The sequence below is a fragment of the Myotis yumanensis genome, unplaced genomic scaffold, assembly GCF_028538775.1.
Source record: "Myotis yumanensis isolate MYYU_CA2020_CCGP unplaced genomic scaffold, mMyoYum1.0.hap1 SCAF_18, whole genome shotgun sequence".
Classification (NCBI taxonomy): domain Eukaryota; kingdom Metazoa; phylum Chordata; class Mammalia; order Chiroptera; family Vespertilionidae; genus Myotis; species Myotis yumanensis.
In genome coordinates this window covers 5,730,634-5,746,423 of record NW_027223769.1, presented here as the reverse complement: position 1 = coordinate 5,746,423, position 15,790 = coordinate 5,730,634, and the positions used below count along the sequence as shown (strand labels likewise).

The window sequence follows — 15,790 nt, the reverse complement described above, 5'->3', positions numbered from 1 at the left end:
TGTTAGAGTGGCCTTGTGTCGTAGGTGTCCTGTAGGGCCCAGTGGCTCAGCCTTCCCAGTCACCTGAGCTGGGCATTCTAGGTGCACCTCTATGTGGGCTGTGTGCACTATCCTGTTATAGTTGAGCCTTGATTGCTGTTGGTGTCGCTGGAATTGATCCCCAGACCAATTGGCTGTGAGGATCAGCTGCAACTACAATGGAAGAGCAGCTCTGCAGGAGACACCCCTATGGAGCAGGACTGCTTCAGTGGAGCTTTAGTGCTTACTGAGTCTGCCCCTTGAGTGTGTCGCTCATGGATGTATAGTTATAATCTGGCATGGTCTGAGGCTGGGTGCACTGGCTCTGGGGTCCTCCCCTGGAGGTGCAAAATCAGCCACTGTCTGTACCCTGCCTGGGGCTACCCATCAGGAGCTGCAGAGTGATCTACACGTAGCTGCTACTTGTGTTAGGATTGGAAGTGCTCAGGAAAGGCAAACCTGAGAAGCAAGGCAGGCTGCTGCTAGGACTGGGCCTTAGGCCTCTTATTGAGATGTATGGGGCATGCTGAAGCCAGCTGCTACTTGTGTGAGAGATTTTAGGAAAGTCTGGAGCCTGAACCATAACAGGCCATTCATATGGAAAAGCCACTGCAAACAGCTTAGGTCGGGTGGTGTTTCAGAGAATCACCAGGTAGAATCAAACAGTGTGAGAGCCAAGTTGAATGGAGACTCAGATATGGCACCTGGCAGTCAGCTCTGCAGCAGAGGAGGTCTCAGCATAGTAACAATGACCCTTGTGAGTACCCCTGTCTGGGAGAAAGCCACCCCTGAGTTCTTGCTCTGATGTTAGATAATCCAGTTCCTCCCCATATGTTCCTGGATCCCCCCAAGCCACTGCCTGGGTCTCCAGCACCAGCCCTTTAAGAGGAACTGCCTGGGTCTCCAGCATCAGCCCTTTAAGAGGAACTGCTTGGGTCTCCAGCAGCTTCCATGTCACTTAGCCACAATCCCCAATGGTTTTTACAGCCCAAAGTTACAGGGACTTCTCTTCCTGGCATTGGAACCCTGGGTTGAGGGGTCTGGTGTGGGCTGGGACACCTTGCTCCTCACGGGAGGCTTTCCGCAGCCGAGATACTCCTCCCAATTAAAAAAACACCACACGTTGGTGTTGGACCAGCCCATTCCATGCCTCCACCCCTCCTACTAGTCTCAATGTACTTTCTTCTTTACTTCTCTAGTTGTAGGACTAGTTGTAGGACTTCCATTCAGCCAGATTTCAGGTGGTTCTAAATGATGATTGTTCTGTATTTTAGTTGTAATTTTGATGTTGTTGTGGGAGGCGTCAAGTACCAGTTACCTACCCTACTATCAATGATCACCTGTGGGTTTATTTTTTTTAATCCTCACCTGAAGATAGGTTTTTATTGATTTTAGAGAGAAAGGAAGGGGAAGAGAGATAGAGAGAAATATTGGTCAGTTGCCTCCCATATGCACCTTGACCGTGGATCGAACCCACAAGCAAGATATGTGCCCTGACCAGGAATTATACCCACCATTTTTTTGGTGTTTGGGACAACACTCCAACCAATTGACCCACCTGGCCAGGGTGAGCTTTCATTTTCTTATCTGTAAAATGGAGATAATAAAATCTTTCTTAAACAGACCTATACATATAACTAGATAACTACTATCATACTTGAAATACAGTGCAATAAACTGAACCTTCATAAATGTGACTTGTTATGAAGTATATCAGTTAGAATTTACTTTGTCTACAAAGTAATAGAAAACCTGACTAGCCATTGCTAAAACTAAAATAGGGTGTTACTTTATTATCTAACAAGAAATCTGGAGGAAATTGGCTGTAGGGATTGACTTCTCTGTGATTTTTTTTTTTTTTTTTTTTTTTTTTGTCTCTTTCCTCATGATCACAAGGTGGCTGCCACAGCTTCAAACATCTTATCAGCACACCAATGTCCTTAGCAAGAAGAAATGGGCAGGTGAAAGGGAATTTCCTCTTATAAGGGATAAATCTGTCCCAGGAGTCCTCCCCAAGCTGAATTCCCTTTCACATCTCCTTGCCTGAACTAGTCACATGGCCAGCTGTAGGGACAACTTGGAAAGCAACATCTAGGGAAGTAGAATTAAATGGATAAGATTGGCTTGACTAAAGGGCGGCACCTAGAGCTCTCACACCTACCACTCACCTTTCCTCAGGATGCCGCCGGTGGACACCTACACCCCTAAAGGAGAAATGAAACAGGAGTAAGCGGTTAATAAGGGTTCCCGGCCACCAACTTCTCCCCAGGCACCAGGGACCCAGCCCCGGGGAAGGTGGTACCCTGACTACATGTCACAATCACCTGAGTGGTATTAAAAATGTGTGTGTGTGTGTGTGTGTGTGTGTGTGTGTGTGTAAGTATACACATATATAAGTGTATGTATACGTACATACATATATGCCTGGGCCCCACCACAGACCAATTGAATCAGAACCATTGATTGTGAATTTTTTTTTTAGGTGTCCCTACTTTGTTTTTATTATAACTCAGTGGTTCTCAACCTGTGGGTCGCGACCCCTTTGGTGGTCGAACAACCCTTTCACAGGGGTCGCCTAAGACCATCCTGCATATCAGATAGTTACATTACGATTCATAACATAGCAACATTACAGTTATGAAGTAACAACGAAAATAATTTTATGGTTGGGTCACAACATGAGGAACTGTATTTAAAGGGCCAGAAGGTTGAGAACCACTGTTCTAACTGAATAACATTTTTAGGAGAGAGAGGAAGGACACAAGACCCACACCGCATGTGCCCTGACCAGGAATCAAATCCATAACCTTTTGGTTCCTGGATGAGCCTGAAGCTCTGCTCATTCTGCAGGCCTTGAAAGAGCATTATGTATGTCTTCCCAGCTTCCAGACTGAAAGTTTTCTTGGTGGTATCTGTGATTGTGATTTTGTCAAGAAACCAGATTGAGCCCTAGCCAGTTTGGCTCAGTGGATAGAGTGTCAGCCTGGGGATTAAAGGGTCCTGGGTTCGATTCCGATCAAGGGCACATACCTCAGTTGCAGGCTCCTCCCTGGCCCTGGTCAGGGCATGTGCAGGAGGCAACTAATTGATGTGGCTCTCTCATGTTGATGCTTCTCTCTGTCTTTCCCTCTCTCTTCCACTCTCTCTAAAAATCAATGAAAAATAGCCTCAGGTGAGGATTAAAACGTAAATTAAAATAAAATGGTAATAAAAAATTTTTTTTAAAAAAGAAAGAAACCAGATTAAAAATGAGTGCCACAGCCCTAGCTGGTTTGGCTCAGTGGATAGAGTGTCGGCCTGCAGACTGAAGGGTCCTGGGTTCGATTCCGGTCAAGGGCATGTACCTCGGTTGCCGGCTCGATCCCCAGCTCTCTCATCATTGATGTTTCTATCTCTCTCCCTCTCCTTTCCTCTCTAAAATCAATTTAAAAAATTAAAAAAATGAGTGCCACAGTTGAAGACCCAAGTCTCCATGTACTGATGGCCAGAGAAGCAAGTGTTTTACATAAGAGCTCATGGTGTTATGTTTACATATAATATTGTAATGACAGTGAGAGTGTCCATTTGAATGCCTACCTCTTACTCCCTGACATAATCCATTTCCCATTAAAATGCCAACTCCATGAAATAAGAGTCTTTGTTTTGTTCACTCTACCTAGAACAGGGCTGGCACTTAGGAGGCACTGAGTCAGTATCTGTTAAAACAAACAAAGTTGCCGAGACCGGTTTGGCTCAGTGGATAGAGTGTCGGCCTGCGGACTGAGAGGTCCCAGGTTCGATTCCGGTCAAGGGCATGTACCTGGGTTGCGGGCACATCCCCAGTAGGAGATGTGCAGGAGGCAGCTGATCGATGTTTCTCTCTCATCGATGTTTCTGGCTCTCTGTCTCTCTCCCTTCCTCTCTGTAAAAAAAATCAATAAAATATATTTAAAAAAAAAAAAAAAAAAAAAACAAAGTTATGCCCGGACAGCATGGCTCAGTGGTTAAGCATCAACCTATGAACCAGAAGGTCACTGTTTGATTCCCAATCAGGTCACATTCCTAGGTTACGGGCTTAATCCCTCAGTAGGGGGCATGCAAGAGGCAGCTGATCATTCTCTCTCATCATTGATGTTTCTGTCTCTCTATCTCCCTCTCCCTTCCTCTCTGAAATCAATTTTTTTTTTTTTTAAGTTTTGTTCCATGCACTGTCCCATTTAATCCTCCCAACACCCCTTTGGGGTTATGATACTGTCACTCTACCCATTTCACAAAAGAAGACACATGAGGCTCAGAAATAGGAAGTCACTTAGACAAGATCACACAGCCAAGAGGCATCAAGTTCAAGTCCTGGTCCAGACCCAGGGCTTTCTGGCCCTAGAGCCCAAGCTACTGACCATCTCACATATGTTCTAATCCTTTCCTGGTTCCCAAGAGCCTCCTAACAGTCCCTTCTCTCCCTTGAGCAGCTCATCACCCTACGGGGCTCCATCCTGGAGGATGCCACACCCACAGCCACTAAGCATGGGACCGGGCGGGGCCTACCCCTGAAGGATGCCCTGGAGTATGTTATTCCTGAGCTTAACATCCACTGCCTGCGGCTGGCTCTCAACACTCCCAAGGTGACGGAGCAGCTGCTGAAGCTCGACGAGCAAGGGGTGAGCTGGGGCCGGGTGAGGGTGTGTGGGACGGGCGCACTGGGGCACAGCCAGCAGCCCCACTCCTGGTACTTTCTGTCCTGGTCACTTTTTTTTTTCAAACATCAGAAACCAACTTAAGCTAGTTTCAATAAAAGGAGGAATCTGTTATCAAATTCTGGGATTGCCAAGAGCAGGAATGTAACTGTGTCTCAGGAGGAAAATAGTCTAGGGATAAAGGAACCACCAGGTTCGTGTGTGTGTGTGTGTGCGCGCGCGCGCGTGTACACTCGGGTTTTCTCTCTCCCTCTGCACACTGGTACCTCTGCTACTCTGGCCCTCCCTCAGCTCTCAGAGTTGCTGTTAGAATTGTGGCCGCTTGCAGAGACCATCTCACTGATTCTCAGCCCAGGAGAGCCTCTACCTTGCTCACACTAGGTCAGGTGTTGGTCCATGGTCTCCAGTCACCAGCGACCTGGGGAATCAGAGATATGTTAAAAAAAAAACAACACATGGTTATTACAGGCCCACCCCCTTAAAAAACAGTGTTAACTCTACTGATCCCTGCACGCTTCAGAATTTCCTTTTGCAGAGTCTTAGCCAGCTCCTATCCATCTACTATGGGAAGCCGGCCCAGGCAGCAGTCTCTTTCATGAGAGAATGGCATTGCCTTCCATAGATAGATTAAAAATCAAATGCATGGGCACCTTGTCATGCCTCTCTGTAATGGGAGGAAGGGAGAGAGACAAGACAACTGGGACATGTCCCCATGCCTTTTCCCTTCCTCTGGCTGTGGCCCTAAATTCCTGTCACTCCAGCAATTTCCTGGGCTCAGCGCCCAAGAAAGCCCCCCTTTGTTCCATCCTTTCTGACATCTCTGCCTGTCCTGCCTCCATAAAGCCGCTCTCGCCTCTGCAGCTCTGCCGGAAACACAAAGTGGGGATCCTCTACTGCAGGGCAGGCCAGAGCTCGGAGGAGGAGATGTACAACAACGAGGATGCCGGCCCCGCCTTTGAAGAGTTCCTCTCCCTGTTGGGTGAGAAGGTCTGCCTGAAGGGGTTCACCAAGTATGCTGCCCAGCTGGACGTCAAGAGTAAGTGGCCTGGTGGGGGAGCCAGTTAGATCAAGTTAGAACCGGTGAACCACCCCTGCACGCCCTCCTGATGGGCAAAAGGCCTGGTGATACTCAGATGAGGACCCTGGGCAATGGGAGCTCTGGATCTCTGCTGATGGGAGTGCAGGTAGTACTCCACTTTGAAAAACACAGCATATTCTGGTTAAGTCTGAAAATTCACCAACTTTGTCTCAGCAATTACACTGCTAGACGTGTCCTGTGAGAACTCATGCACATATGCCAGCATATGTCCTGCATACTTAAAACCCCAGAGCCCAGGACAGTGCCCAATGTGCATGATCAGAGCTGTGGTATATTCATACAGCACCATGCTGTGTGGTGACATTGACGACAACGAACTGGGGCCACAGGCATCAGTCTGGATGAAATGCGTGACCAGCAGGTCTCAGAAATGTGGGTACTGAATGATGCCTTTTATACAGTAACTAGGGCCCTGTGCACGAAATTCGTGCATGTGTGTGGGGACCTCTGGGCAAGAGGCCAAAGCCCTGTGCCCAGCCGGGGCCTGGGAGTGGTGGCCCTGTCTCCCCCACCACTGGTCGTTTTGTTTTGTTTTTTTGTTTCTTTCTTGGTGTCAGCCCTCCCCCGTCCCCCCTTGCTTCTGCTGCTGGTCACCCCCTGCCCAGCTCCCTCAGTGCCTGGGAGCAGCAGTGGCCGTCGCTTCCGCCGCTGGTTGTTTTTATTTTCCCCTATGTCCTTTCGCCCCCTGGTGGTCAGCACATGTCATAGCAGTGGTTGAACTCCCGGTTGAAGTCCCATTCGGTCATCGCCTGATGGGACAATTTGCATATTAAGCTTTAGTTATATAGCCTAATATGCAGTTGAGTAGGTGCCTGCGGCTGTCGTCATCATCACCTTTGCCTCCTCCATTGAAGAAGGCAGTAAGAGGAAAAAGCATCTTATTGTGCCAGTTACCGGTTTTGTGGTCTTGGCTTTGCTCCTCTCTGCCTCAGGTTCCTCATCTGTAAAGTGAGAGTAATAATTGCGCTTAATTGCCCTGACCGGTTTGGCTCAGTGGATAGAGTGTCAGCCTTCGGACTGAAGGGTCCTGGGTTCGATTCCGGTCAAGGGCATGTACCTTGGTTGCGGGCACATCTCCAGTGGGGGGGTGTGCAGGAGGCGGCTGATCAATGTTTCTCTCTCATCGATGTTTCTAACTCTCTGTCCCTCACCCTTCCTCTCTCTGAAAAATCAATAAAATATATTAAAAAAATAAAAATAAAATAATTGCGTTTAACTCAGGAGCACAGTATTGAACCTAATGTAGTGTGCCCTCAACTGTGCCAGGTACTGGACCTGTCCAACTTCCCAGAGCTCTGAAGGTGGGTATCGCCTGCAGTGTGCTGATGGGGCACACAGGACTCTTACTACCGCCTGGCACACAGGAATCCTGCAGCAAGTGTGAGCATTAGTATTGTGATTCTGTTGGTGAACTGCTGAAGAGGCAATACACTCAGAAAAAAGGAATAGGAGACTTATTATCCCCTTCGTCAGATGCCTGCTTTGAGGCTCAGCGTTCTCCACTAAGTGACGGCCATAACCTTACCCTACACTGACTTACTGTGAAGACCAGATGCCTAGCACAGTGCCTTACAGAGAATTAGCTCTCAAATAAACATCAACTGCTGCCAATAATTGCAGTGTCACCTTGGGCAAGTCACTCACTCTCTGTGCCTCAGCTTCCCCTTCTAAAGCATGGAGCCAGTAATGAGGTGTGCTTCTCCCTGGTCATAACCCCTCACATTAGAGGTAACCAATATCCTGACTCCTGTAATCATCATTGTTTTTTCCTTCATAGTTTCGCTACTTATGTGTGCATGTCTACATAATATGTTTTGCTTGTTTTGTAACATAATGTGAATGCACTCATACAGTGTGTGCGCCTTTGTGTCTGGCGTCTTCCATTCAACATTATGTTTGTAAGATTCAACCATGTGGTGACTACGACTCATTCCTTTTCATGGTTGTGTATTTTCCACAGTATGAATATACCAGTTTGTTTCTCCATTCTTTTTTTTTTTTAATCTTTATTATTGAAAGTATTACATACATCTCCTTTTTTCCCAATTGACCCTCTCCATGTCCCTCCATGCTGTCGCAAAGGGTAAGAGATTCTTCTTTTTTACTGCTGCGTAGTATTCTGTGGTATAAATGTATCACAGCTTTTTTATCCACTAATCTACTGATGGGCACTTTGGCTATTTCTACATCTTAGCTATTAGTATTATAAATTGTGCTGCTATGAATGTAGGGGTGCATACATTCTTTCTGATTGGTGCTTCAGGTTTCTCAGGATATATTCCTAGAAGTGGGATCACTGGGTCAAATGGCATTTCCATATTTAATTTTTTGAGGAAACTCCATATTGTCTTCCATAATGGCTGCACCAGTCTGCATTCCCACCAACAATGTACTAGGGTTCCCCTTTCTCCACATCCTCACCTCATTGTCATTACAATTTGCATCTCTATGATGATCAGTGACTTTCAGCATTTTTTCATATGTCTCTTGGCCATCTGTATGTCCACTTTGGAGAAATGTCTATTTAGGTCCTTTACCCTTTTTTTATTTTAATTTAAATTCTTTATTGTTGAAAGTATTACCTTTACCTGCCCGGGCTAACCAGCAGACCCTGAGCAATGAATGAATGAATACTCTGACACACATTTCTGTAAAAGGGAGGGCTAAGGGACTGCCTGACTAAAGGAACCAGACAGCCCCGTTCACCTGCCTCCTTAGGCTTTTATTGTAACAACAGCTTGAACTAAAATTAACTATTAGATACTATCAGCAGGGTAAGTATCCTTGAGAAGGTACATGCATCTGCAGTGTCCTTTAAGCAAGGACATCTGAACGATTCCAGTAAACACCCAGGGGCTCAGGCTTGTTTGGAAAAGTCAAGGACGGGTCTGCCACCTTCGGCAAGGTCCCCTTAGAGGCCTCCGACTTTTCGGAGATTCCTCCTTACAGACTTTCCAACCAAGTCCCGTGCTTTCTCACATTTACCCATTTTTTAATTGGATTATTTGTCTTCCTTTTCTTAGGTTGTATGAATTCCTTACATATTTTGGGTATTAACCCTTTATCAGATGTATCATTGCCAAATATGTTCTCCCATATAGTGGGCTCCCTTTTCATTTTGTTGATGGTTTCTTTTGCTGTGCAGAAGCTTTTTATTTTGATGTAGTCCCATTTGTTTATTTTCTCCTTAGTTTCCTTTGCCCTGGGAGATATATCTATAAATATATTGCTATGAGAGATGTCTGAGATTTTGCTGCCTATGGTTTCTTCTAGGATTTTTATGGCTTTCCGACTTAGGTTTAAGTCTTTTATCCATTTTGAGTTTAATTCTTGTGAATGGTGTAAGTTAGTGGCCTAGTTTCTTTTTTGTTCATTTATTTCTTTCTTTTTTCTTTTTCTTTTTTCTTTTTTTTTTTTTGGCATGTATCTGTCCAATTTTCCCAACACCACTTATTGAAGAGACTGTCTTGACTCCATTGTGTGCTCTTGCCGCCTTTGTCAAATATTAATTGAGCATAATCGCTTTGGTCTATTTTTGGGGTCTCTCTTCTATTCTGTTGATCTATATGTATGTTCTTGTGCCAGTACCAGGCTGGTTTGATTATGGTGGCTCTGTAGTATACTTTGATATCTGGTATTATGATTCCTCCAACTTTGTTCTTTTTTCTCAAAATTGCTGTAGCTACTCGTGGTCTTTTTGGGTTCCATATAAATTTTTGGAGTATTTGTTCTAGATCTGTGAAATATGCTGTTGGTATTTTAATAGGGATTGCATTGAATCTTTAGATTGCCTTGGGTAGTATGGACATTTTAAATATGTTTATCCTCCCAATCCATGAACATGGTATAATCTTCCACTTGTTTATATCTTCTTCTATCTCTTTTTTCAACGCACTCGGAAAACGTTTCAAGTAAAAGTCTTTTATCTCCTTGGTTAAGTTTATTCCCAAGTATCTTAATGTTGTTTTTGTTGCAATGTTAAATGGGATTGTTTCTTCAGTTTCTCTTCCTGAGAATTCACTATTGGTGTATAAAAAAAGCCATCAAATTTGGGTGTTGATTTTTGTATCCTGTTACATTGCCAAATTCATTTATTAAATCTATTTTTTGGTGGAGTCTCTAGGGTTTTCTATGGCAATATCGTGTCATCAGAGAATAATGAGACTTTTACATCCTCCTTTCCAATTTGAATGCCTTTTATTTCTTCTTGTCTGATCACTGTGGTTAGGATTTCCAGTACTATCTAATCTAATAAAAGAAAAACATGCAAATTGACTGTACCTTTGCTACACATTAAGCCACGCCCACCAGCCAATCAGAGCGACCATATGCAAATTAACCCAACCAAGATGGCGGCAGGTAGCCATGGAGCTGGAGCGAGCAGGAGGCTTGGTTGCTCCAGTGATGGAGGAAGCCAAGCTTCCCACCTGCCGTGGCCAGCTCTGAGTTCCACTGAAGGCAACAAAGTTTCAATTATAGAAGATAAATAAACCCCAGATACCTGCTTTCAGCTGGCCGTAACCACGGAGCTGGAGCGAGCAGGAGGCTTGGTTGCTCCAGTGATGGAGGAAGCCAAGCTTCCTGCCCATCCTGGCCGGCTCTGAGCTCCACTGAAGGCAACAAAGTTTCAATTATAGGAGGTAAATAAATCTCAGAATAAAAAAAGAAAAAAAGGAGAGGCTGGAGCTTCCATTGCCGGGGGACTTGGCCAGCCTGAAAATGGCTCTCAGCCCCTCACCCAGACTGGCCAGGCAACCCAGTGGGGACCCCCCACCCTAAAGGGGGTGTGGCCAGCCTGAAAACAGCCATCAGCCCCTCACCCAGGCTGGCCAAACTTCCATGGGGTGAGGGTCCCCACTGTGGGGGGGGGCCTTGGCCAGCCTGCAAACAGCCATTAGCCCCTCACCCAGGCTGGCCAGGCACCCCAGCAAGACCCCCACCCTGATCCGGGACACCCTTCAGGGCAAACCAGCCGGCCCCCACCCATGCACCAGGCCTCTATCCTATATAATAAAAGGGTAATATACAAACTGACCCTAACAGCAGAACAACTGGGAATGACTGGTCACTATGACACACACTGACCACCAGGGGACAGATGCTCAATGCAGGACCTGCCCCCTAGTGGTCAGTGCACTCCCACAGGGGGAGCTCTGCTCAGCCACAAGCCAGGCTGACGGCTGCCAGTACAGCAGTGGTGGTGGGAGCCTCTCCCACCTCCTCAGCAGCACTAAGGATGTCAGATTGCAGCTTACGCCTGCTCCCTGCTGGCAACTGGACATCCCCCGAGGGCTCCTGGGCTGCCAGAGGGATGTCTGATTGCCAGCTTAGGCCCAATCCCCCAGGGAGCAGGCCTAAGCCAGCAGGTGGTCATCCCCTGAGGGGTCCCAGACTGCAAGAGGGCACAGGCTGGGCTGAGGGACCTCCCCCTCAAGTGCACAAATTTTTGTGTACCGGGCCTCTAGTGTTGAATAAGAGTGATGAAAGCAGACATCCTTGTCTTGCTCCTGTTCTTACGGGAAATGGTTTTAGTTTTTGCCCATTTAGTATGATGTTAGCTGTAGGTTTATTATATATGACCTTTATCGTGTTGAGATATTCTCCCTCTATTCCCACTTTGCTAAGAGTTTTTACCAAAAATCAGTGTTGGATTTTGTCAAATGCTTTTTCTACGTCTGTTGCTATGATCATGTGATTTTTATCTTTTAGTTTGTTTATGTGATGTATCACGTTTATTGGTTTGCGAATATTGTATCAGCCTTGCATCCCTGGAATAAATCCCACTTGGTCATGGTGTATGATATTTTTAATATATTGCTGGATCCAGTTTGCTAATATTTTGTTGAGGATTTTAGCATCTATCTTCATCAGGGATATTGGACTATAATTCTCTTTCTTTGTAGTGTCTTTATCTGGTTTGGGAATTAGGATAATGCTGGCCACATAAATAGAGTTTGGAAGCGTTCCTTCCCCTTCAATTTTTTGGGAATAGTTTGAAGAGTATAGGTATTAGTTCTTCTTTGACTGTTTGGTTAAACTAACCCTGTGAAGTCATCGGTACCTGGGCTTTTGTTTGCTGGGAGTTTTTTTTATTACTGCTTCTATTTCATCAGTTGTTACTGGCTTATTCAGGTTCTCTGATTCTTCCTGATTTAGTTGTGGGAGACTGTATTTTTCTAGGAATTTGTCCATTTCATCCACATTGTCCAACATTATTGGCATATAGTTGTTCATAGTATTTTCTTACAATCCTTTGTATTTCTGTGGTGTCAGTGGCTACTTCTCCACTTTCATTTCTGATTTTATTTATTGGAGTCCTCTCTCTTTGTTTCTTGATAAGTCTGGCTAACAGTTCATCAATCTTGTTTATCCTTTCAAAGAACCAGCTCTTGGTTTCATTGATTTTTTTTTTTTTTTTTTGTCGCTATGTCATTTATTTCTGCTCAAATATTTCTGATTTTTTCCTTCTACTTACTCTGGGTTTTTTGTTCTCTTTCTAGTTCTTTAAGTTTTAGCGTTAAATAGTTCACTATTAATCTTTCTTGTGATTTTTGTTGTTGTTTGTTTGTTTGTTGTGTTTTTTTTTGTTTTCCGTTAATCATTACCCAAGGATATTTTTCCATTGATTTTTAGGAAGAGTGGAAAAGAGAGGGAAAGATAGAGGGAAACATCGATGTGAGAGAAACACATCCACTGGTTGCCTCCTGCACAAGGCTCAACCAAGGCTTGGGCCAGGGGGAAGCCTGCAACTAAAATGTGTGAGCTTGATCAGAATCGAACCCAGGACTCTTCAGTCTGCAGACCGATGCGCTATCAACTGAGCCAAACCAGCTAGGGCAATTTTTCTTGTTTTTTTGAGGTAGGCCTGTACTGCTATGAACTTCCCTCACAGGACTGCTTTTGAAGTTGCCCAGAGATTTGGGGTTGTTGTGTGTTCATTTTCATTTATTTCCAGGAAGTTTTTTATTTCTTTCTTGATCTCATTGGTAACCCATTCATCTACACTAATAAAAGAGAAACATGCAAATTGGTGTCACTCCACTACACCAACCAGGCAATCAGATGAGTATGCAAATTAACCCAACAAAGATGGCAGTTAATTTGCATACACAGGTGCAGAGCAAAGAGGGAAGACAACATAGAAGGAAGCCAAGCACTGCAGAAGGGAGCGAAGCTGCGGAGAAGCAAGCAGGGCGGCAGAGGCGGAAGCGAAGCAAGCAGGGCAGCAGAGGCGGGAGGGAAGCAAGCGGGGAAGCAGAGGTGGGAGGGAAGCAAGCGGGACGGCGGAGGCAGGAGTGAAGCCTGCCTCGGTGGGTTTCGCTCCCTTCTCTGCTTTGCTCAGGCCACAGGAAGCCCTATTCTTGCAGGAATCTTCCTGCAACGGGCCTCTAGTCTATACTAATAAAAGAGAAACATGCAAATTGGTGTCACACTGCTACCCTTCCCATTGGCTAATCAGGGTGATATGCAAATTAACTGCCAGCCAAGATGGCAGCTGGCAGCCAGGCAGCTTGAAGCGAACATGAGGCTTGCTTTCTTCAGTGACGGAGGACTCCAATGTTCCCCGCCTGCCGCTGCGGGCCTCTGAGCTTGCAGTTTGAAACATTATTACAAATATAGAAGCTAAACAAAACCCCAGAAACCTGCTTTCCGCCAGCCAGGATCTCAGAGCTGGGGTTGAAACAGTGTTTCAATTATAGAACCCAAACAAACCAGATACCTGCTTTCAGCAGCCGAGGCCTCAGAGCTGGAGCCAAGCCTCAGAGCTAAAAGAAAAAAAGGAGTGGTTGGGAGCTTCAGTCACCCACCAGCCTGAAAACAGCCCTCAGCCCCTCACCCAGACAGACCAGGCACCCCAGTGGGGACCCCCACCCTGATCCAGGACACCCTTCAGGGCAAACCAGCCAGCCCCCACCTGTGCACCAGGCCTCTATCCTATATAGTAAAAAGGTAATATGCCTCCCAGCACCGGGATCAGCGGAGCCGCAAGGCCTCCCAGCACCGGGATCAGCATGACAGGGGGTAGCGCCCAAACCACCTGATCGCCCTGCAGCTCTGTGTGTGACAGGGGGTGGGGCCACAACCTCCCTATCCGCCCTGCTCTGTTCGTGACGGGAAGGCACCCCAACCCCCTGATCAGCCCTGCTCTGTGCCTGATAGGGGGGAGCTCCCCAACCCCCTGATCGCCCTGTGGCTCTGTGTGTGACAGGGTGGGACGCCCCAACCCCCGATCGCCCTGCGGCTCTGTGTGTGACAGGGTGCAGCGCCCCAACCCCCCACCCCCCACGGGCCCTGCTCTGTGTGTGACAGGGTAGAGCCATAACCTCCCCATCGGCCCTGTCCTGAGTGTGACAGGGTGCGGCGCCCCAACCCCCTGATCCGCCCTGCTCTGTGTGTGACAGGGGGCGGTGCCCCAACTCCCCTATCGGCCCTACTCTGTGAGTAACGGGGGGAGCTCCTCAACCCCCTGATCGGCCCTGCTCTGTGCGTGACAGGGGGGAGCTCCCCAACCCCCTGATCGACCCTGCTCTGTGTGTGACAGGGTACGGAGCCACAACCCCCCTAATGGGCCCTGCTCTGTGAGTGACAGGGGGCAGCACCCCAACCCCCTGATCCACCCTGCTCTGTGCATGACAGGGGGCTGCGCCCCAACTCCCCAATCAGCCCTGCTCTGAGCCCGACCAGGGGCTGCACCTAGGGATTGGGCCTGACCTCTGCCACCCGGGAGCAGGCCTAAGCCAGCAGGTCGTTATCTCCCGAGGGGTCCCAGACTGGGAGAGGGCACAGGCCGGGCTGAGGGACCCCCCTCTCCCTCGAGTGCACAAATTTTTGTGCACCGGGCCTCTAGTTGTTTAATAACATGCAATTTAGCTTCCATGTGTTTGAATGTTTTTGAGTGTTTTTTACTGTAGTTTATTTCTAATTTCATTCCACTGTGGTCTGAGAAGATGCTTGATATGATTTCAGTCTTCTTGAACTTGTAGAGATTTGTTTTCTGTCCTAACATGTTGTCTCTCTTTGTGAGTGACTCATGTGCACTTGAGAAGAATGTATATTCTGCAGCTCTGCGGTGAAATGTTCTCTAAATGTCAATTAAATTTATCTGAACCAATGTGTCCTCTAAAGTCACTGTTTCCTTGTTAATTTTTTTGTCTGGAGGGACCTATCCAGTGAAGTCAGCAGGGTATAAGTCCCTTACTATGACTGTATTGTCGATCTCTCCCTTAAAGTTCTCTAGAAGTTTTTTTATGTATTTAGGTGCTCCTAAATAGGGTGCATATATATGTTTACCAGGGTTATATCCTCTTGTTGGATCAATCCCTGTAGTATTAGGTAGTGACCTCTGTTGTCTCTTGTGATGCCTTCATTTTGAAGTGTATTTTGTCGGATATGAGTATTGCTACTCCTGCTTTTTTTTCTTTTTCATTTGCATGAAAAATATTTTCCCATCCATTCAGTCGCATCCTATGTGAATCTTTTGTTCTGAAGTGGGTCTCTTGTAGACAGCCTATATAGTTTGGTCATGTTTTTGTATCCAGCTATCCTATGTCTTTTGATTAGAGCATTTAATCCACTACATTTAATGTTATTATTGATAGGAACTTAGATATTCCCATTTTAATTCTGTATGCCTAGTTTTCTCTTTCTGTTTCTTCTTTTCATTACAGCAGTTCCTTTAGCATTTCTTGTAATGCTGGCTTGGTGGTGATGAACTCCTTTGGCATTTTTTTATCTGGGAAGCTCTTTATTTGACCATCTATCCTATATAATAAAAGCCTAATATGCTAAGTGTCCGGTCGTCCGTTCAACCAACCAAAGCATAATATGCTAATGATATCCAAGGCCCCTCGACTGCTCGCTATGACGTACACTGGCCACCAGGGGGCAGACAGTTGACCGATCAACCAGTCGCTATGATGTGCACTGACCACCGGGGGGCAGACACTATGACAAGTAGGTTAGCTTGCTGCTGGGTTCCAGCTGGTCGCAACTGAGCGAG

The 15,790-nt window shown here is 46.4% G+C and overlaps 1 protein-coding gene across 10 annotated transcripts in view; it reads left to right on the top strand.

The window, feature by feature from the left end:
• SIPA1L3 (signal induced proliferation associated 1 like 3) overlaps positions 1-15,790 on the top strand; it is a 306,933-nt gene that overhangs the window by 181,613 nt on the left and 109,530 nt on the right. For all 10 annotated transcript variants that reach the window (XM_070398660.1, XM_070398659.1, XM_070398657.1 and 7 more), the window contains 2 exons: positions 4,467-4,655; positions 5,553-5,727. In XM_070398660.1, coding sequence (XP_070254761.1) covers positions 4,467-4,655; positions 5,553-5,727 — 364 coding nt within the window. The remainder of the gene's footprint in view (positions 1-4,466; positions 4,656-5,552; positions 5,728-15,790) is intronic.